Genomic DNA, 23705 nt, shown 5'->3' with positions numbered 1-23705 from the left:
TATTATGAGCCTCCTTTCTCCCTTCTTGGGTGACTGAGCAATCATAGTCATTAGGACATATAAGTAAACAACTCATCAGAATAGAGTGGGAAGGGACCTGAGCAATCTGGATAATTCAAGCCAAATGAATCTGCCATTAGTAGCAGCTTGGTTAAGTTTGTGTGCACCTATGGGTAGGTGCTCTCCAGTGTTCCTAAGGGCCAGAAGCCTGTGATGTACCTTTCAGAGAGAATGCTCTTGCTAGATTAACTGTTCAGGCATGAGTTACAGTACTGTTGGCCTTGAGTTCAATGTTAATTATCAACACTATATATTGAATAAGGTGTCTTTAAACAAAAAGTCACATAAAACAAGCTAATAAATTCATCAGTTGATGGAAATGTAACCAGAGGCTCATAGGATCCCAATTCTGAATTTTCCATAGGAGCAGTGGCTCAGTATTTGCTAATTCAGTGTTTGCAGAGACTTTATAGACCATAACTATTGCAACTAACAAGTCAGTGGTGGTGTTCATTTTCAATATAGTCAATTTAAGAAGAGAGATCAGGCCTAGGAATGCAGTTGTATAATATAAAGAATCATAATTCATAATTTTCCAGGATACCTAAACATGTGAGACATGATGAAACTATTGTTATAGGTTTCACAGAGATTACCAAAATGTGCCCCACTGTAGGGTTAGTGTACACTGAAGGATTTGGTCATAACTGAGACAGTTAAAACTTCTGCCATCTGATAACTTATTTGAGAAAGGAACAAATCTTCTGCTTCTCTATTTTGAAGACTACTTGAAGGCTGTACAGCTACTATCTAAAAAAGCCTTTAAGTGGTGAGTTAGCACATGTTTTAAAAATACTTTCTAAATAGTAGGAGGAACTATGGAACCTTTGGAAAATTTAAGTGATGATGCAATCATTTGGTATTAAAACCCAGACCAGAAGTCAGGATTCTTTTTTACTCATTTTCAGCATGTATCTGCAACCTCTTCCACTCTGAAGCTTCATTTATTAAACAATCTTTTTTGGTACTAACTTAATCTCAAATAATCTGTTAGTAATTTTCACTATTTAATTGTTACAGAAAAATTTATCTATAGCAAGCATTGCTTCCTGTAGTAAGTATAAAAGATCTTTATTTCTGTGTACCACATAAATTGGCAGAAAACCAGATAGGGAATTACTAGAATTATAATTTGTTAATATCTTCTCTTCTTATTGAACTGTCCATAACTCAGTTTTAACTTCATTTAACTTTCAAGTAGTCAAAATAGAAAGAAAAAAAGCAAAGCAAAACAAAAATAATTAGTAGATTATGAAATAAGTCACACAATCTGATTCTATTTTTTTTTTTTTGCATTAGGAGTGAAATTCTGTGGTTTAAAAATCATATGTCTATCTCCAATAGGATTTTTTCTAATTCACATTTTCTTATGAAAATCAGGAGGACCCACTACTTAACATGTCTGTGCCACTAGGATTCTGATGAGTAATGCTTATAGATACAATTTGTTTTTGTGTTTTAATGATCTGGCTCTGATCTAATTGGTAAAATACTGAGTTAAATTATATAGTGTATACTTTCATGCTCAGGAGTTAAAGAAAATCAGGACAAGTCTTATATGAATTTGGCAGTGAATATCCCAAAGTTGATCAGGAAATAATTGTAAATAGTCTGTTTCTCTTTTCTATCGATCCCATCCCTTTCTTTCATTTTTTTATCAGACTTCTAGTTACCAGCAAATTGGCCTGTATTTTCTTGAGTCTATCTGAACAGAAACAAGAAGAGGTAGGAATAACCAAGTATGAAGTATATAAGCTATAGTAAAAAGGGTAATTGATAAACTGTTTCTTTTGGACAGATGATAAGATCTATACATGGAGTGCCTTTCATTTTTCAGTCATTTTTTCATAAATACATTTGGCACATTTATAAGATTAAATATGATGGCACCATTAAAATAATGTAGAAGACTAATACATGGTGAAAATATTCCCAGTATTTTAAGTGAAAAATCAGATTATAAAAGGTATGTAATAACTGACTTGATATTGATTTCTTAAAATCAGTAAATAAAGCAGACTAGAAATGAATCCCCCAAAATGTTGACAGTGGTTATATCCTGGTATGGAATTATAAATGATTCTAATTTCTTGCTTGTACAGTTGTACAAATTTTCTGTAGTATATATTGATTACTTTTACTGTCAAATCACTTTTTAAAAATTTATTTCTTTGTATTCCCTCTCTTCTGAACATATTTTATTTGAAAAGGCCTATATATGAGTTATTTAAATTCAAATAGATGCCTTGGCTCTATAGGTTAAATATAAGACTAAGGCTCAGCTTATAAATTACATAAATAGATGTTGGAACCCCTAAAGGCCCTCACATCTTCTCACTCTAAATTTCTCCCAAAGGATAACATATACACAAAGGACTTCATTTGCCAACTAAATAAATAGATAACTCACAAATTATATCTTACAGCCCATATACTTCCTCTAATATTCAGTCCTACATATCTCGCTGTCTACTGAACATCTCTTGGAGATCACACAATGACTCAAACTCATTATCCTGCATTCCTGCCCATGCCACCAAACTAGACCCCTTTCCATCTTTTCTCACCCAGAGGCTTCCAACACCAAATTCTGTTCAGTTTACTCCCTAATCATATTCACCATTCTACTCTGAATTATATCCAGCATCTCTTGCTTACCAAACTATAATAGTTTCCTTTTCAACCATGATCCATTTATGATGTCCTAAATATTGCACAGAACATAATTTAAATAAAAATTTATTCATAGTTTATCTGAAACTCCAATCTAACTGTTCATCCTGTATTTTTACTGTTACCTCTGGCAACTTTATTACTAGCTGTAATAATTTTATTTCAATCAACTGAATAATCAGGTTGATTTTTACTGAGTTAAAGTTTTTTTTTACTATTCATTTGATTAGCTGATATGACTCATATGACACTGACAATATACTCCTATTTATCCAAAACGATTAGTTCATTTTCCTGATAAATACCTATTTTAAGAAGTAGAAATTGATTTTACAACTCTTGCAAACTTTTAAGTACGCTGGTAAATTTCAACCCTGCTGAGCCAATATCCTAGAACTTTGGAATCCTTCATGAGATTTCAAGTTGTCTTAATCCAATCAGAAAAAAAAAGAGACAGATTTTAAGCCCCAAACCTTGTTTGAATTTTACCCAAAGTAAGCAAATAGAGATAATCCAGCCCCTTTGAATGGTGCTGTACTAATTGGAAATGACATCTTTCCAAAATTTTGCTCAGGCATTTCCTGTCACAGGGGACTCTTGCTGTGTAACAACGACAGGACAGGAACAGCTGCCTTAAGGGAATTCTTTTTTAGACAACCATAAGGAAAGCGATTTCTCCCTGGTGGCTTGGCCACCTGCCACGTGGACCCTGTGGAAATCATCCATTATTTGTGATCTTATTTTTTCCTTGCAGTTATTAAATAATTTGTACAAAGTATCTGTACTACCTTATGAAAGTTATGTGTGTTAAGAACCCACTGGGAAATATAAATCAATTATAAAAATAAATAGATAAATTAATGGTTAATGGCATAGTTTTTAAAATTATAGTCATTCTTCAGTTTTATAGTTTCACAACTAATGCTTCTGCTTTTATATAACAATAATTATAATTAGTTGTAAAACTATAAAACTGTACAGAGTATTTTCTGTTCCCTTTGGAAAATGTAAGTATATGGCAGAACCATTTTAATTCACTTACAGCAAATGATATAACTAACTTTTGGAAATTTTAAAATTGATGGAGATTCTGAAGACTGTGATATGTAACATACCAACAGTCCTGATGCCTCCCTACTGAGTTCCTACAAAACTGAAAAAAGAAGAAAAAGAAAGGATGTGCCATCCATTTACTGTCAGGCATGAAGGGGCATTTAATCCTCTTTAGGAAGTGATCCCAGGTTATCCTCCTTGAGGGTCCTCTCATCCCTGCCACGCCATTTGAGAAGCAGAGTGCTGGAGAACTTTCTTAATGTTCCCTTCTCATTAGAATTAACCTATAACAGCATTTTAGAAAAAGTTCCTGTCCCTTTATAACTTGGCTAGGAAGATGAGTAGATATTGAAAGGCATCAGTTTGTCCAAAATGTTCCTTTTCTTCATCTGTATCTAAGCATTGGTGATCACTTGCAATTTGAGACTATATTTTCCTTCAGTCTAGTAATACCTTTTTCATAAATTCACTTTAACTCACGACTTAGGTCACAAATTATGGACCATTTCAATTCAGCTTTTCTACTGCTGTCGTCTACTTAATGTCCTTTAAAGCAGACCACAAATGGCATGTATCACATTGCAGCAGAAAGTCTGAGTTATGGAGTCTCACGTGTGGACTGTGAGAGGTAGACTTGAGATTTCAGTGCGGTTAAGATGGTATCATAGCCAATGGTCCAGGAGTACTCAAATCCTCTCCTGCATTCTGTCCTTCTTAAGGAGTTACCAACCAAGGAAGCAACGTAAAAGGCCCATAACCAAATAGGAAACAAATGACCACCTTGTTATTAGCATGGAAAGCACCCAGATCCTCTCTAGTACGGCTCTTTCTGGTAAAATATAGATTGGAGAACGAAGTTTGGGCCCTTACATCTAAATGAATCCCCCCTTTTCTCCAGTCTGAATCTGAGATGTCAGGTTTGACTTAAGAAGGTATTATAGAATAGAAAACGAGAGCAACAGCTACATCTCCTCCAAGCAGGCAACTCCTACCTGAATTCTTGTGACATGGGTGCAGAAAGAGTAGAAGATGGGTCTCGTGGCTCCTAACCCTTTTAGAGACACTGTCAGTAACCCTGGTAAAACCATGGCTTAATACAGTTCTTGGGTGCTGACCAATCATGTGAGCAGATAGGTCTTCCTTCTCTGGGGATATTGAGGCAATAAGTAAGCAGGTGTACAGAGGCCCACACTTGAAAGAGAGGGATCAGAAATGTTTAGTTACCCCAAATGTCACATATTTTTCAATCTTCAAATTCAGTGTTTTTTGTTTTTTGTTTTTTTTGTGGTACGAGGGCCTCTCACTGTTGTGGCCTCTCCTGTTGCGGAGCACAGGCTCCAGACGCGCAGGCTCAGCGGCCATGGCTCACGGGCCTAGCTGTTCCGCGGCATGTGGGATCTTCCCAGACTGGGGCATGAACTCGTGTCCCCTGCATCGGCAGGCGGACTCTCAACCACTGAACCACCAGGGAAGCCCTGTTTTTGTTTTTGATTGTAGGTAATGCCACCATTTCTTGCAAGAATGTCAGTTGACATATTGATTTTACCAGTAATACTGTCAAACATCTGTTTTAATGACTGAACTCTCTTTTTAAAATTTTTGTATAAATTTATTTATTTTTGGCTGTGTTGGGTCTTTGTTGCTGTGCATGGGCTTTCTCTAGTTGCGGTGAGCAGGGGCTACTCTTTGTTGTGGTGTGTGGCTTCTCATTGCAGTGGCTTCTCTTGTTGTGGAGCAGGGGCTCTAGGTGCACGGGCTTCAGTAGTTGTGGCATATGGGTTCAGTAGTTGTGGCTTGCAGGCTCTAGGTGTGTGGGCTTCAGTAGTTGTGGCACACAGGCTTAGTTGCTCCACAGCATGTGGGATCTTCCCAGACCAGGGATTGAACCTGTGTCCCCCGCATTGGCAGGCAGATTCTTAACCACTGCATCACCAGGGAAGTCTCTGAACTCTCTTTTTAAATCATTTCAACCTAATAGAGATGTATTATCCTTTGCTTCTTTATACCTGTCAATGTTTTTCTTGGCCAATGGGTGGCGTGTTTGCATCAAAGTTGATGGTCAAAGAGAGATGTAGAAAGACATTACTCAAGATATTTTATTCTTGGATTTTCACAGGATTGATTTGACTCTTGATGGTCTTACTATAGTAGACATGAATTGTAACCAGTGTGTACCATTTTCTTTTCTTTGCAAAAACTGGTTGGTTCTGGACATTAAATTTTATACCCTAAATTTTGTGGTTTATAGGAATTCTAACACTGATTTTAAATGGAACATTTCCACAATTAGTAAAGTGTATGGGAACAATATAGATACATGGATTGCTATAGATTTAAATGTATAGCATTTAATTATAGCTGCCAATTTTCCAAAATGGAAGAAAAAATTCAAGGCAAAAATTAGATATTTTTTGAATATCTCTTCCTTAATAGACGAGCCAGTCTTCAATTGGTCTGGCACTACTTCTACAAAGCCTCCTAAAATAAGTAGACCATGTGTTTGGTGACGAAATCTCTATTTCTATTTTATTCTAGTCACATTGAGTACAGTATGCACATTCACATCAGGGCACTCGATTTCTGCATGCATGGACTCCGCTAAATGCAATTAAATTTAGAGCCACAGATTTATTTTAGATACCTCCCTTGGCCTAAAATTTGCTTTCAGAAAAACTGCCGAGTTTTTATTATAAATACACTGTGGCTTAATATTGTGAATGTTGTCCAACTACCCAGGTGGCCTCTAATTATATAAGGACATGAGGGGGCTCAGTCTTCACTTCTAGTGTTATGAAAATATTTAAGTATTTTAAAATTAGAGTCCACATCAAATAACTTTATTCAACTCTTATCTCAGTTTCCAAATCTGAAAAATCAAGAAATCCATTTAAAAAATTATAGATAGCTATAGATAGAAATATCAGTCTTAATACTTACATTGCTTTTTTCTTATTAAAAAAGTACATTCTTGCTTGCTTTTTAATAAAAACCTACATATAAGAAGCTTTAATGAATATTATAATGTAGTAGGATTTGGACCATGTAATTTTCTCATTTAGACTTTCTCATTCATTTTCTCTATTCTGATCATATGTCTTTCTACTATTTTCCCTCTTGAGGTAACTTGGTTTAATGCCATTTTCATTTTTCACAATGTTGCTGAAAAATTTATTTCTTTTTTCCAGTCACTGATATAGAGAAGTTTATTTAATCTTGATTATAACTCTATTGACATTTTAGTAGCTAGTCTATCTATAATAAGACACTTTGAAAAAGATATTACCATCCATTAAAGAATATGTTGCTTTCCACACTGATAAACTTAGAGGAATGGAGGCTAATGTTATATTTTTATTATATTAAATACTTTCTTAAATATCTGTAGGTTTTTGTGTTTTAAAGGCTTTATTTTAGGTTTCCAAAATAACAATTAAGTTTCAGAATATTTTCATCTCTTAAGAAATATTTTCTGCTTTTTTAAAAGTCAGGTTTATTGAAGTATTATTACCATCGAGTAATATTTCCCCTTTTCAGTGTACAGTTTCAGAGTTTTAGTAATCCATACAATCATGTTAACCATAACCTTTATCAAGATATTAGAACAGTTCCAACACCCTGCAGATTTTCTCATACCTGGTAGTCAATTCTTCCCACCCCCAGCTTCTGACAGCCTTTGATCTGTTTTCTGTCCTTTTTATTTTGCCTTTTCCTGAGTATCATATAAATGAAATCTGTAGAGTCTGGCTTCTTTCCCTTAGCAACATGCATTTGAAATTCACCCACATTGTTGCATGTATGAGTAGTTTGTTCCTTTTGGTTGCCTAGCAGTATTCCATTGTATGGATGTGCTTCCATATGATATTCACCCACAGTTGAAGCCTATTGAATTTTTTCCAGTTTGTGGTGATTATGAATAAAGTGTGCTTGCATCTAATTTTTGTATGAATATACATTTTTTATTTATCTTGTATAAATAGCTAAATGTAGATAAGTGAATCTTACAAGTTTAGGTTTAAATCTGTGTAAAACTATTAATTTGGTTTCTCAAGTGGATGTGCCATTTTCTATTCCCACAAGAGTTCTAGTTGTTCAACATTCTTGCACATACTAGGTATTGTTGAGATTTTTAAAAATCTAGACATTCTAATAAGTGTGTGAATGTGTCCAATTATGATTTTAATTTGAATTTCCCAGCAATTAATGATGTTGATTATCTTTTCATATTTGCCACCCATACACCTTTCTTGATGACATGCCTGTTCAGATACTTTACCCAATTTTTAATTGGGTTGTTTTCTTGTCATTGACTTTTGAAAACTCTTTCTATATTCTGGATAGGAGGCCATTTTCAGCTATGTGTTTTGCAAACATTTCCTCTTAGTCAGCTTGTCTTTTCATATTCCTAACAGTGTTTTTCCAGGAGTTAGTTTCTGCATCTTTTTTTTTTTACAGTGACTTTAGTCTATCCTCTCTTCGTTTCTAAACCCTCATATTAACAAATTTGCTTTGATTTCTAATGAAAAAATTATAACTTTTGGAATTGGAATAGGCTAGAAGAAAACAGCCTCTAAATATAGCATAGTTCTGTATAACATTTACTTGAGTAATGTGGCAAGGAGGAATTCTCTTGGCTGAAAGTAGCAGAAAATCCAACTTCAGTGGCTGAAACAAATAGACTGTTTTTCTTCATTACAGTTAGTTGAGAGTAGGCAGCTGCTCACAGGGATTCAGGAGCTCCATGTGATCAGAGCTGATGTCTGTGTGTTTCCTTGGCCTTTCTCTTGCAGTTACAGGTTGCTACTACAGCTGATAATATCCACAATCAGGACGAGAAATAGAGGTGGCAAAACGGACAGTGTTTGTACCAAAACAGCAACACTTTCACAGAAACCTCTCATCTACTTCCAGTTGAATTCTCGCTGGACAGAACTGGGTCATGTGGCTAGGCAGTGCTAGGAGGAGGGAGTGGAAAATGGGGGTGGGGTAAGGTGAGCCTAAGTAGTGTTTGCCTCACGCAGCCACTTTATATAACATCAAAATACAAGAGTCAACACAGCTGTCTGCAAGAGCGGAAGACAGAACAATCAAGAATCTAGTTTTGAACTCAAAGTTTTTTCCACACTTCTCACCAAGCAGCTAAATTCTAAAGGCATCGTTCCAACCAAATCTTAGACATGCATATAATAGTAATAATAGAAATATAGCAGCTATTATAATAAAAGTATAAGAATAACAGGTTATGGTTCATGAAGCCACATACTTTGTCTTCTTTGGCTGACTCTTGAAGATAGTAGTTTACATAGTAGAAAACTAAGATGTACAGATAGTAGGTCCCTTAAAGTCACATAGAAAAGGAGCAAAGGGCAAGAAACTGATGATATAGATTTGTCATCCCATTCCTACAGCTCTGTACCAATCAGGGTTTTCAAGATAAAGAAGAATGATTCAGTGTAAAGCTTATATTGTGATATTGTCTACATAGTCTATGATAAATGAGAGCTCAGAGGCAAGAATCCTCTTGCACTTGAATGTTAGCTGTTTGTTTTAACTCTAGCTGGGAATTCTGTTGTAAATTTGGTCCATAAGAGAAGCTTTTATGACATTTGTACTTGATATTCTCCCAGTGACAAACTTTCCATCCAGAAAAGGTAGGCTATCTGCCTTTTAATATAAAGAAAAGTAAAATTTAAACTATTCACTTAAAATATTTTAAAACACTTCCTTCTATAATGAACATTAATACTAATTCAAAGTTTTAGAAACAGCCAATTTTTTTTTTTTTTCATATTTTGGCCCAGGTGCCTAACCTACTGACTAGAATAGCTTGTAAGTAAATATTAGTTGAATGAATGAATAAATGAATCTTTTTGAACCAACTCACCACAATTCCACTGCCTTTATTGAATTGATCTGTATTTGTAAATTTTCAATAGCTTAGAATAGGTTCTAAATATACAAAATGCTATTGAATTTGTGGGATTTATTCAAGGTTAGGAAATTATTGACTAAGATGTAAACTAAAACTCAATACAAGAGTTTTTATAAATTATTTGACTTTCACTAGGAATTACACCCATAATATCCAATAGAATTTGCTTAAAAATGCTGCAGCTAAAGGTTGCCAGACATTTGGGGACCCAAAAGATTCAGAGGACCATAAGCCCCATGCACTGCCCCTTGAAGAAGCTCATACAACCATTTTCTGTTTTCCCTTCAGAAACTTTCTCAGGGTATCTGGGAAGTACTTTAGCTTTCCATAACACCTTTCGTCAAACTTTTATACTTTTACAATTGTCCTTGAAAAGTAAGATAGGTGGGGATAGGTTTTGCCCCTTAGGAAGTAAAAAGCTAAGAAATGTTCCTAAGATGACATAGCTAATGGAAATGGAATTAATATCTCCAAAGTTTTGACTTGGCTCTATAACTAGACCATGACCTTTTTAGCTCACTTTTGAAAACCAACTTTCAGAATCTATTGTATTTTATAGGAAAAAAGACTGACAATGATACTGGATTTATTTCACTTAATCTTAGTATGTTACAACCAGAAAAGAGGATTAAAATGCTATTTCACTTTCATTTGGAGTGGTGCATTTGTTGGTTTCAGAATCGTATTGTTGATTGGCAGCCACCACTTGTATAGTGGGAGGCACCGTATAAAACCCAGAAACTTTTATGCAAAATATAAGTACTTGTGACATCTGCACATCTGTTTCAACACATGCTGCCAAAATAGTAGTAGTGGTCCGATGTTGTCTCAATATAAGAAAACCTGATGTGGTTAAAAGAGGAAACATTTGGGAGGCAACTAGATATCAATTTCTGTACCAAATTGGCCACCAACTAGCTGTGCAGTTGTGGTTTTGTTACCATCTCCATGGCTGTTTTCTTGTGTGTAGAATGCCTGAATCACAAGTTGTGAGAATTAAATTAACTCATAAATATAAAATGCTTAGCACTACTCTTGGCCTGCAGTAAGTCCTTGTTAAATGTGCACCAGAATCATGATATTTGACTCTAAAAATTATTTACTGAACATTTACGAGACCCTTCACTCAGTGCTATACAAGTGTTGTTTTATAGCTCACTAATTATTACACATCAAAAGAAAATATATAGCTTGATTCATTAGTTCGGAGTGTCACAATCTCAGCATCATTGACATTTTGGCAGATAATTCATTATTGTGGGGAGCTGCCTTGAGCGTTGTAGGATGTTTAGCAGCATCCCGGCAACTGGGCATGTCGACTACTAGATGCCAGCAGCACCGTCCCTCTCCCCATTTGTGACAACCCAGAATGTCTCCAGACATTGCCTGGTGTCTCCTGGAGGAGGGGGCAAAATTCCCCTAGTTGAGAACTGAAGCCTTTGATCAGTTCTTTCTAAAAATGTTCATAGACTCCTAGTCCTAGAGGATTCTTCCTCAAAGATCCCAGGGTCGAATACATTGGGAAAAATTAAATAATAATGATAATAACTATTTTTTTTTTTTTTTTTTTTTTTTTTTTTTTGCGGTACGTGGGCCTCTCACTGTTGTGGCCTCTCCCTTTGTGGAGCACAGGCTCCGGACGCGCAGGCTCAGCGACCATGGCTCACAGGCCCAGCCGCTCTGCGGCACGTGGGATCTTCCCAGACCGGGGCACGAACCCGTGTCCCCTGCATCAGCAGGCGGACCCTCAACCACTGCGCCACCAGGGAAGCCCAATAACTAATTTTTTATGCACTTACTACATCCTACAAACTGTTCTTATCTTATTGAATCTTCACAACAGACCTAGAAGTTAACTGATGCTTTAAGCACATTTTTCAAATGCAAAAATTGGGCCCCAGAGAAATCAAGTAACTGACAAAAATCATACAATTAATAAGTGGCCCAGGGTTTGTTTCCAAGCCATCTCCAGAGCCTGTGCAATTATCTATATATAATACTACTTCTTGCATAGCACGTTTTAAAATTTACAGTTCAAATTGGAGTGTTAAGGATAATTATTCTTAATTTGTATTTGCTTTATCTCAGGCTCTTACAAAATTGGTTTTTCTTTTGTGCTTCAGTTTTCCTCCTTATTTTTATTTTTTATTGAAGTATAATTGACATATATTAGTTTCAGATGTACAACATAGCGATTTAATATTTGTATACCTTGTGAAATAATCACTACAGTAAGTCTAGTTTAAATCCATACCATGAATAGTTACAATTTTTTTTCCTGGTGATGAGAACTTTTATGATTTACTCTCTTAGTAACTTTCAAATATGCAATACAGTATTATTAACTGTAGTCACCATGCTGCCCACCGTATTGCCATGACTTATTTTGTTACTGAAGTTTGTACCTTTTTGCCCACTCCCGATTCCCCTCTCTGGCAACCACCAATCCATTTTCTGTATCTATGAGCTTGGTTTTATTTGTTTGTTTGTTTTGGTTTTTTTAGGTTCCACATATAAGTGAGATCATGTGGTATTTATCTTTCTCTGTCTGACTTATTTCATTTAGCATAATGCCTTCAAGATCCATCTACATTGTTATGAGTAACAGGATTTTACTCTTTTTTTTTTTTTTTTTGGCTGACTAGTATACCATTGCATGTATATACCATATCTTCTTTATCTGTTTATCCACTGATGTCCACTTAGGTTGTTTCCATACCTTGGCTCCCCTAAATAATGCTGCAATGAACATGTGTGTGCATATATCTTTTCAAATTAGTGTTTTCGTTTTCTTTGGATAAATACTCAGAAGTGAAATTACTACAGCAGTGAACATGGGTGTGCATATATCTTTTCAAATTAGTGTTTTCATTTTCTTTGGATAAATACCCAGAATTAAAATTACTGGATCATATGGTAGTTCTATTTTTAATTTTTTGAGGAACCTCCATAATGCTTTCCATAGTGGTGCACTAATTTACAATGGCACCAACAGTACATGAGGGTTTCCTTTTCTCCACATCCTCTCCAACACTTATTTCTTGTCTTTTTGGTAATAGCCATTCTGACAGGTATGAGGTGATATCTCATTATGGTTTTGATTTGCATCCCCTGATGATTAGTGATGTTGAGCATATTTTCATGCGCCTCTTGGCCATCTGTATGTCTTCTCTGGAAAAATATTCAGATCGTCTGCCCATTTTTATATTGGATTGTTTCGTTTTTGTTTTTGCTGTTGGATGAGTTTTTCATATATTTTGGATATTAACCTCGTATCAGATATGTGATTTGCAAATGTTTTCTCCCATTCAGTAGGTCATTTTTTCATTTTGTTGATGATTTCCCTTGCTGTGTAGAAGCTTTTTAATTTGATGTAGACCCATTTGTTTATTTTTGCTTTCGTTGTCTTTGCTTTTAGAGTCAGATGCAAAAAATAATCTTTAAGATTGATATCAAGGATCTACCACCTATGTTTTCTTCTTGGAGTTTTATGGTTTCAGGTCTAACATTCAAGTGTTTAATCCATTTTGAATTAATCTTTGTGTATGGTCCAAGATAATAGTTTAGTTTAATTCTTTTGCATGTGGCTGTCCAGTTTTCTCAACACCATTTATTGGAGAGACTGTCCTTTCCCTATTGTGTATTCTTGCTTCCTTTGTCATAAGTTAATTGACCATACATGTATGGGTTTATTTTTGGGCTCTCCATTCTGTCCCATTGATCTATGTGTCTGTTTTTATACCAATATCATACAGTTTTGATTACTACAGCTTTGTAATATAGTTGGAAAACAAGGAGTGTGATGCCTCCAGCTTTGTTCTCCTTTTTCAAGATTTCTTTGTCTATTCAAGGTCTTTTGTGGTTCCATATAAATGTTAGGATTGTGTTCTATTTCTGTGAAATATGCCATTGGAATTTTGTTAAGAATTGCATTGAATCTGTAGATTGTTCTAGGTGACATGGTCATTTTAACAATCTTAATTCTTCCAGTCCATGAGTATGGAATATCTTTTCATTTATTTGTGTCTTCTTCAATTTCTTTCATTGATGTCTTATTAGTTTTCAGTGTACAGGCCTTTCACCTCCTTGGTTAAAAGAAAGTAGTTTTTGTTTTAATCAGTTGACGACAACCATTCCTCCTCTCCCAATTATTTGCTACATGATTGTCCTCATAAACATACTTGAATGCAAACAAACATGTCACTCCCCCGGCAAAGATGACCACAATGACTCCAGGCAAACTCAGTTGGCCAGGAGCCAAGGAGGGAGAAATTTACTCTGCTTGGGGAAGGCAGAGAATGTTTAACAGAGAAGACAATATTTGAATTAAGCCTTTAATGATTGTGTTAAACTTAGATAAATAAGAGTCTTCCTGATGGAAGGGCATTCCAAACAGAACCTACAGCATGTGCAAAAGCCTGGGCAGCTAAGAGGGTATGCTATGTTTGGGTAATGGTCAGGGAGGAGAAAAGGAAGTAGGAAAACAAGACTAAAGAGGAGGCTGTGCTCTGCATTATTTTCACTAGCTTGACTTTTGTAAGCATTTGACTTTGCAACCTTCACTGTAAGGGCAGCAGACAGCCAAGAGCACAGCAGCAGTATGGTCAGGTAGGTACTTGATGTTGATAACCAAAGTCTATAGTGTTTTGGTGGTAGAGAGACCCAATTAAGACACTAATGCCGTGTTTTGAGCAACAGATAATAAATAAGTTAGGATGGAGTAAACGGGTCAGATTTGAGAGAGTTTATTAACAAGAGAAACAGGCAAACAGGCTGGAGAAAATCCTCCTCTTAAATGGGCTGTAAGAGCAAGTAAGTGGCATTTATTTGTGGAAGGGCCATTTCTGTGAAACAGAATGATACACTTTCAAGGAAATAACATGGAAGCATGTTTAGCAGTTATTTTGATAACCTAAAGAATTTGCATTAACAGGTTCCAGTTCCATAAAATGCTCTTTTGGAAACTTGCTCTCTTCCTGTTCAGATTTCCCACAGAAACTGAATACCCCAGTTATTTAGTGGAAACATAAGGATAAAAGGTAGATCCTGAGTAGTGCTCCTACCTTTCTACTTCAGACTACTTTGTCTTTCTCCTCCTAAATATGCTACCTGGGAAAGATGAATCAGCATTAGTGGAGATTCAACCAAATATATTTGAGAAATGTGCCAATAAAAAATGTTGGGAAATCAGTCCCAGACATTCAATGAATGGTTGTTGAATGGATGAATTAATCAATTTTGAATTCACTTTAATAATTTTTGACTTAAGCATATAAAATAAGATCAATAGAAAGGAAAAAAATCTTCAATTAAAATTTTCCTGTTTCATCTTTTACTGATGTAGCTAATGGGTCACTCCTGAAAAATACTCCAGCATAATACCAAATGGACTCTTACCCCTGTGCCTTATGCAATAGATATTTACAAATTTATTATTTAAATCTTCAAAATGAGCATATAATCAAGCATATTTAGTCGTGTTATTTTTTCAAAATATCTTCTTCAAACTATCCTTTAAAAGTCATCCTCTATACTTCAGTTTAATTAAAATTGAGCAATTTATTTTACGACTGATTTCCTAACCCCATCCCTGGTAGTTTAAAGGAAAAGCAGTTTTTCTGTTATGTTTCAACAATTTGTATAGTTGTGTCTAGAATCATAATTAGTAATAATATCTGCTGTCTAAGGAGTACCTGCTGTGGATGGCGTTTTGAAAGTATTCTTTCAAATAAAAGCAACCATACTGGCCGGGACAACCCCCATCTTCTTGAGGCGCATTGGGCAAGCGGCGGTGCTGGGGAAGGGAGATGTTGCGGTCGCTGTTAGTGACCAGTGACCCTGTGGCGTGTCTCTGTGGGACCGGGAACTTAAAGATAGCCAGAATGGCAGAAAATGGTGATAATGAAAAAATGGCTGCTCTGGAGGCCAAAATCTGTCATCAAGTCGAGTATTATTTTGGAGACTTCAATTTGCCACGTGACAAATTTTTAAAGGAACAGATCAAACTGGGTGAAGGCTGGGTACCTTTGGAGATAATGACAAAATTTAATAGGTTAAACTGTCTTAACAACAGACTTTAATGTAATAGTAGAAGCATTGAGCAAATCAAAGGCAGAACTCATGGAAATAAGTGAAGATAAAACTAAAATTAGAAGATCTCCAAGCAAACCCCTCCCTGAAGTGACTGATGAGTAGAAAAATGATGTAAAAAACAGATCTGTTTATATTAAAGGCTTCCCAATTGATGCAACCCTTGATGACATAAAAGAATGGTTGGAAGATAAAGGTCAGGTGCTAAATATTCAGATGAGAAGAACATTGCACAAAGTATTTAAGGGATCAATATTTGCTGTATTTAATACCATTGAACCTGCTAAGAAGTTTGTTGAGACCCCTGGCCAGAAGTACAAAGACACTGACCTGCTAATACTTTTCACGGAAGATTACTTTGCAAAGAAAAATGAAGAAAGAAAGCAAAATAAAATAGAAGCTAAATTACGAGCTAAACATGGACAAGAAGAAAAACAAAAGTTAGCAGAAAATGCTGAAATGAAATCTCTAGAAGAAAAGATTGGCTGCTTGCTGAAATTCTCAGGGGACTTAGATGGTCAGACGTGTAGAGAAGATTTGCATGTCCTTTTCTCAAATCATGGTGAAATAAAATGGATAGACTTTGTCAGAGGAGCCAAAGAGGGAATAATTGTGTTTAAAGAAAAAGCTACGGAAGCACTGGATAAAGCAAAAGATGCAAATAATGGTAACCTACAATTAAGGAACAAAGAGGTCACCTGGGAAGTTCTAGAAGGAGACGTGGAGAAAGAAGCATTAGAAAAAATAATAGAAGATCAACAAGAATCCCTAAACAAATAGAAGTCAAAAGGTCACAGATTTAAAGGAAAAGAAAAGGGAAATAAAGCTGCCCAGATTGGGTCTGCTAAAGGAAAAAGTACAGTTTCAGGGCAAGAAAACTAAATTTGATAGTGATGATGAACATGCTGAAAGTGGTGCATCTAGACCAGTAACAAGAGCAAGAGAAGAAACAGACAAAGAAGAACCTTCATCAAAACAACAGAAAACAGAAAATGGTGCCAAAGACCAGTAATTTAGAAACATTTTTTATTCACTTTAATTAGATTTTAAGCTGCTTTTGTCTTTGGAGGCTTTTAAAAAGAAAAACGAATTAGGTCCACTTCAATGTCCACCTGTAAGAAAGGAAAATTTTTTTGTTGTTTAACTTGGCTTTTTTGCTGTTGTTATCCAAATGAGTATGTTTTTATGTATAATTCTGTTTGTGTTCTTTCAGATTATTCAAATATCAAAAGAAACATTCTTCCACTAAATTGCCTTTGTAATATGAGAATGATTAGTACAAAGTAATAAAATGTATACTGCATTAAAAAATACTAAATAAATATTCTTTACCCATTTTTCAGATGGGCAAAAAGAGCATGAAAGTGGTAAAGTAGTTCAACCAAGACCTCATAGTTCCCCAATTGTATTATAAGGCTCAAACGTAGGTCTGTCAGACAGTAAAACCTGTATGCTTTCTATGACATCATTCGGGGTCCAGATTTTACCCCCCATTCTTTCTATTTCATCTAAATGTTAACATGAACCCATAGCTGATATGTTGTTCTGTATTACTAATTCCAAGAATCTCTTACTTTACTTGTCTTTGCTCCTGAATCTCTATAGTTATGAATTATGAATGCGTATCAGTAACACATTCCAACTTGCATACCTTCCAACAAGCAAGGAAAAGATATTGTAATCCCAGCTCTGTGGAATATTAACTTAGAAAACTATTTTTAAAATGTTACCTAGATTCAGGAAGTAACTATATACATTATTTTTATTACATATTTGAGAGATAGAACTATAAATAATGGTAAAATTTTTTACCAACAGCGGTTTTTATAAAACCAAATATAATAGTTTTGTTACTTGATAAACATGGATAGCCAAATTAAAAAGTGAATAAAAGTGATTGCCCTCTCTTCTCTGCCCTAACCACCACCTGCCCACCCCCTCTAAAAAAAATAGGAGGGATGTTTGATCCAAATCATCAGGATAATTTCACTTTGTGATAGGGAACTTCTGTCTTACAGTGAAAACTTATTGTCCTATCTGCAATGAAAGAATTGATATTCTTAATGTTCTTACACATTCTTTTTTTATGTGAACATTTTAGGTGTATCAATATATGCATGAAACGATAACTGTTAACGGCTGTCCCGAATTCCGTGCCAGGGCCACAGCAAAGGTAAGACTTGAGTAACTTTAAAAATATACTTAACCCCAGTGATCTAGTAATTGATTGTGCGCGTGTGTGTTTCAGGTATTCTCGTGTGTACACTGTAAGAGAATTTAGACATCAGTGGCAGCCCAGAGTCTAGAACCAGTACTACTTCCCAGGTAAAACTCCTAATGGAAAATTGAACATTTCTGCTGCTTCTGTAGCTTAAGAAAGGAGAATGATTTCATTAAACTCACTAAATGTTCATTTGGCACAAGCAAATCTGCTGGTTCATTGTATGACACATTCCTCTGATCCAAAAGAACCTGTTCCCTATTCAACGCATGAAGATTTGTACAAGTCTAAAAGTTTGACTCAAGCTAGACATGACGAGAACTCACCTGATACCCAGTGATGCAGGATTCTTCCGTGTACTCAGCAGAGTAGCTGAATGAATATGATGTTGACCTAAAGGGAAGGTCTGTTACCTGTTTTGGTAGTGACCACATTCGCTCTTGAAAAACTCAAATCCAGAGATTGCAGAGACCTTCTGAATGAAAATGTTACAGCAGGAGGATCATGAAATTATCTGGAAAACAGACCATAGGAAATAATAGTTTTAGACTAAAATCACTAGTGCAGTTCTTACTTTACAAGTACAGAAATGTTATAATAGATACACATTTGCTTTTTAAAAGCTTTTCTCTTTCTAATATGTGTAAGAAATAAGAACTGCTGAAAATAATCAGAATTTTCCATTTAATTCTTTTGTGTTATATCACCTCTTGTTTGGTTTCTCTCCTGATTTTTCAGTTTTCATTCTGTAACTGAACACTATAGATTTGTGATTTTTTTTGTTTTTTGATTTTTTTAACCCAGGCAAAAAGAGGGCATTATTATCATTACATCATGCTTTGCTTGTACTGAAGTGGAACACACACAGAAAAATGATCCCTACATGGTTTAATTAAGGGGAAAGTGAATTATGTAGTGTTTTACCATTCTCATTTCTTATTCATGTAGAACAGCAGGATAGCAGCATAATGTTGCAATAGCACAATATTTTCTGGTTGTTTCTGGGCTGTCTGCATTGCATCCATGTCAGCCATTAAAATCTATGCATGACAGCAAGGTTTGCATGAGCAAATGCATGTAGCTAAAAACAAGCCATTATTTCCATATCATTCACTATCTTTCACTAAATGCAGACAGTAGCATAATGCTAAATTGATGTGATAATGCTGTGTGTGGAAAAGAATGTACAGTCATTGGGAATCAATATTTTCACAGTGTTGAGTAAATCACTTTATAGTAGGTATCTATCCAACTGTGGTTAAGGCAGTTTACCAGAGGCGGAAAATAAGAAGCAGGCAGAAGAATCTTTTCTTGATAGAATCTATTTAAATCTTCTCCATGGAGGGGGGGGGGGTGAAAACTAATGGTAAGTTGTTTCCTTCAACTTATTTTTAAAATTAATATATATGAATTTTAAAATAAAGTTATATCCATATTAAATGATACTTTGTACATCTAGGTATAAAACCGTGGACTGCTCATTTTGCCTACGTTACTACAGTAGTTGAAATATTAATGTAAAATATAGGGGGAAAAAAAACCTGTGCCAGAGAAGAGGACCTGTCATAATAATATGGAATATTGATACGAAATAATTATAATTTGTTTGAATCTATTATTTTCTTTTAGCTTTTTTTTTTCTTTTAGGCATTTTCAATTAAAAAAGAAAAAGAAACTAAATTTTCTAAGCCAGTGGTTTGGCAATAGCAAAATTCTAGATGTATTCACCAGTATATATACATATAAGTGCTCCTCAGTGTATCGAATACATTATGTGCAAACACCAAGTTAGACCGTGTGTCATACAAAGACGTGGAAGCCACAATCTCAGCCCTTCGGGTGCCCATGGTCCACATATATACAATATATACAATAATTACAGTTTATGTACCATATGTAGGTATTATATGTACCAAAGCTATTTGGAGTCCAAGAATAGGAAGGTTTGCATCTAACCAAGGTTAGTGGGAAAGATTTTTATGAGGAAGGAAAAATTTTATCATAATGGGTAAAGTCTAGAAAGGTGGAAATATCAATAGTTGGGCTGAGCTTTACCAAAGAAAGGAATTATAAAGGACATCCAAATGAAGAAAGCCCCCTCCCTTTCGTGTTCTTTCTTTCACAGGAGAATGCTATAAAATAGGAGGAGTGGCCTGATCTACACACTGCAAGTCTTATGATTAGCCTTATTTCCCTCGTTTTTATCACCAAATGACCATCTTTTCTTTCAGGCAACCGTTGCAGCTTTTGCAGCTAGTGAAGGCCACTCCCACCCTCGGGTAGTCGAGCTGCCAAAAACGGATGAAGGCCTTGGTTTTAATGTGATGGGAGGCAAGGAGCAAAATTCCCCCATTTATATCTCTCGCATCATTCCTGGAGGGGTGGCTGAAAGACACGGAGGCCTCAAGCGAGGAGACCAGCTACTATCAGTGAATGGAGTGGTATGTTCATAACGTAATCAGAGGTTTTTCTCTCTAAGCACATTCTTGTTTTTCCCCTGCTGTTACTAAAGTCAATGTTGAAATCCTAGAACAAATCTTAATTTTGTGTCCAAATAGCTTCCTCAGCATTCATGGATATTAAGCCTACAAAAGCAGTAATTTTATAGTTTTGATGTCTCATTTTGTCTTATTCAGGGGTGATAAGTAGGACCTAGTGGGAAAATCATCCCAATATATTATCCCAACTCGTAGAATTTCCCCCATATTATACTATAATTGAATTAATATTTAAAAGAATGTAATTTCAAGTCACTTTTATTCAGTTATTATAAGCAAATATACACATTTTAAAAATAAAGCTAAAACTTCTCTCTATATATTTTTCATTTTCATTAAAGAGGAAGAATAATTTTAATATGGGTAATAATAACACACATTGAAAAGGCTAATGCACAGATAATTCTGTAAGCCGGGTATACAGCTATAGTATAACAAAAATCTATCAGCCTCTTTCCTGAAAAAGTTTGATTATATTATCTATTCATCATATTTATTTTAGTTTTCACATTAAGTTAAAACTAAGAACATACATTTTTTTCATAACCTCATATTCTTTGGATGCCATTACCTCCACATGTAATAACGAGTTGTTAATGAAATGGCTTCATGTGAAATGAATAATTTTTCCCCATAACTCCTACTTAAATCAAAAATAATTACTCTAAAAGCATAAATTTCAGAAGTATAGATAGGAACATATCAAAGCTTACTTTTCTGTTCACCTAGGATCTGTCTTCTAAGAACTTAAGATGTTAAAAAATAAATTAGATTTGGGTTATTTATGGCCATATTGATTTCTGCTAAGGACCTAATATCCAAAAATAAATGAATTTGGAATGTGATATTTTGTTGGTAACTATGGAGTAAATTCTTCTATTTATATCTTGCTTTTTTTTTTTTTAGCCTGAGTAGTAGTTTTATATGACCCAAAATCATTCATTCAACTCCACCGATCTCTGATGTACATCAAAATCATCAGTCCATGAATATTTTATTTCCCTTAAGCATTCCAATTCTAAAATTACCATTTCATTTTTTTCTATGCAACAATGCTTTTTTAAAAATTTTTAAAATTTTATTTTTTATTTTATTTCTTTTAACATCTTTATTGGAGTATAACTGTTTTACAATGGTGTGTTAGTTTCTGCTTTACAACAAAGTGAATCAGTTATACATATACATATGTTCCCATATCTCTTCCCTCTTGCGTCACCCTCCCTCCCACCCTCCCTATCCCACCCCTCTAGGTGGTCACAAAGCACCGAGCTGATCTCCCTGTGCTATGCGGCTGCTTCCCACTAGCTATCCACCCTATGTTTGGTAGTGTATATATGTCCATGCCACTCTCACTTCGTCACAGCTTACCCTTCCCCCTCCCCCTATCCTCAAGTCCATTCTCTAGTAGGTCTGTGTCTTTATTCCCGTCTTACCCCTAGGTTCTTCATGACCTTTTTTTTTCCCCTTAGATTCCATATATATGTGTTAGCATATGGTATTTGTTTTTCTCCTTCTGACTTACTTCAGTCTGTCTGACAGACTCCAGCAACAATGCTTTGAGATGAACTTTTTATTGACCTTTAGATAACTATGACTTTTTCAAAGCATGTTTCAACTGACAATTTCATAGTCAAGCTTTCTAGGAGAGGGCTCTAGAGCTAGGTCATGCAGTTATGTCACACAGTAGTCTGTGCCTCAGTGTATGAAATTACAATTTCTCTGAATATATTGGGTAGATCAAAAGAGAGTATAGATTTTAAAACATGAGAAGTACAAAAAAAGAACCGAAACTATATTAATAGTAAGTGTATATATATATCAAGGAATAGTAAATATATATCAAATCAATTTCATATGAATTGACTTTAAGCTATCTGTCAAAAGGGCTAAAGAGCCTTTGTTTAACCCATACATTTGCAGGGAACCCAGCTGCTGCCATTTCATAACCACTCATCCATTCCTTGCAATGACCATGTGACTTTATCTGGGAGTCTGTGGGAGGAATTGGAGCAATGGAATCAGACACATCAGGCTCTACCACTCAATATCCATATTTTTATGGATTAATATCCCCTAAACCTGAATTTTCTAATCTGAGTAAGGGGAGTAGTGGCTAATTTGAAGGGCTCTGATGAAAATTAAAATGAGGCAAAATGTCTGTTGAGAGCTATCCTGTGATAATTTGGTTATACACACCTTTGATAGGTAAGTGTGGTTACTGCAGAATGTTGAAAAGGGTTAGCAGTCCCCCTATGATATTGCTATTGCCAGTTATAAGTTTTAAAGCAAATTCTGCTACACATATAGGCATATTTTAGCAAACATTTACTAGCAAATAGGCATTGATAGGCTCATACAACCTCTTCCGTAAGTTCGATGACATCCTAGTTCTCTGCCCATTTAGATGTTCCAATCATTACCTTGAAAAAAAGGTTTACTTGAGGCAGATGAAACAACGTTCCAGAGCCAGGATTTTGTTATCTTTATATTCAGCATCAAACAACCAGAAATTCTACTAGACTGACAGTTGGAAATAAGCTTTAGTGTTCAACTTAGGCCACTGATCCTTTGGGAAAGGCTGTGGGCCTCCTTAAGAGTTTTTGTAACCTGGTCACGCAAAGGTGGGGGACGTCTCCAAAATCTTTAGTATTCCACTTATATTTAAAACCTTTAATTTTGTCGATTAGGTTCCATTTATAATGCTAGTTAATAAGTCACTAATTGTGCCAGTGAGAATCCATTTCTGACATATGTTGCTAATAAAACAAAGCATCAAGATGGGCATAACAAATGCTTTTGTAGTGACCAACCTCTAGAATGTTGCCTTGGTAACACTCTATAATGTTTGCTGACCACCTAGACTGCTTTAAGCTTCTAAGTTTGGAGTTTAAAACATTGTACATCTATATGATCAAACTATACATGATAAACTACCTATATTAAAGCACTTAAAAGTAAGTTATATACATTTTAACAGTACTAATATTTATCAGATATTCATCAAAAGGTAGTTTTCCTCCTGTAAATGAGAAATTTCATGACCCAGTGGTTTTCCAATGGTCACACAAAGTAGTTAATCCAAGGCAACAACCCTGGGCTCCTAACACTGAATCCACAAGTCTTTTCAGGATAAATAATTCCAGGCAGATAGCAGTATTTAATGAAAAAAAATTCTGTAATG

At 35.3% G+C, this 23705-nt stretch overlaps 1 protein-coding gene and 1 pseudogene across 1 annotated transcript in view; both read left to right on the top strand.

Moving 5' to 3' along the window:
* LIN7A (lin-7 homolog A, crumbs cell polarity complex component) overlaps nt 1-23705 on the top strand; it is a 378966-nt gene that overhangs the window by 170372 nt on the left and 184889 nt on the right. The window contains 2 exon segments of the mRNA XM_067009824.1: nt 17907-17978; nt 20258-20467. Of these exon segments, the coding sequence (XP_066865925.1) occupies nt 17907-17978; nt 20258-20467 (282 nt within the window).
* On the top strand, nt 15553-16817 carry LOC131766872 (lupus La protein homolog pseudogene; annotated as a pseudogene).

Source organism: Kogia breviceps, chromosome 12, assembly GCF_026419965.1.
Source record: "Kogia breviceps isolate mKogBre1 chromosome 12, mKogBre1 haplotype 1, whole genome shotgun sequence".
NCBI classification, from domain to species: domain Eukaryota; kingdom Metazoa; phylum Chordata; class Mammalia; order Artiodactyla; family Physeteridae; genus Kogia; species Kogia breviceps.
This window is presented reverse-complemented; position numbering and strand designations above follow the sequence as displayed.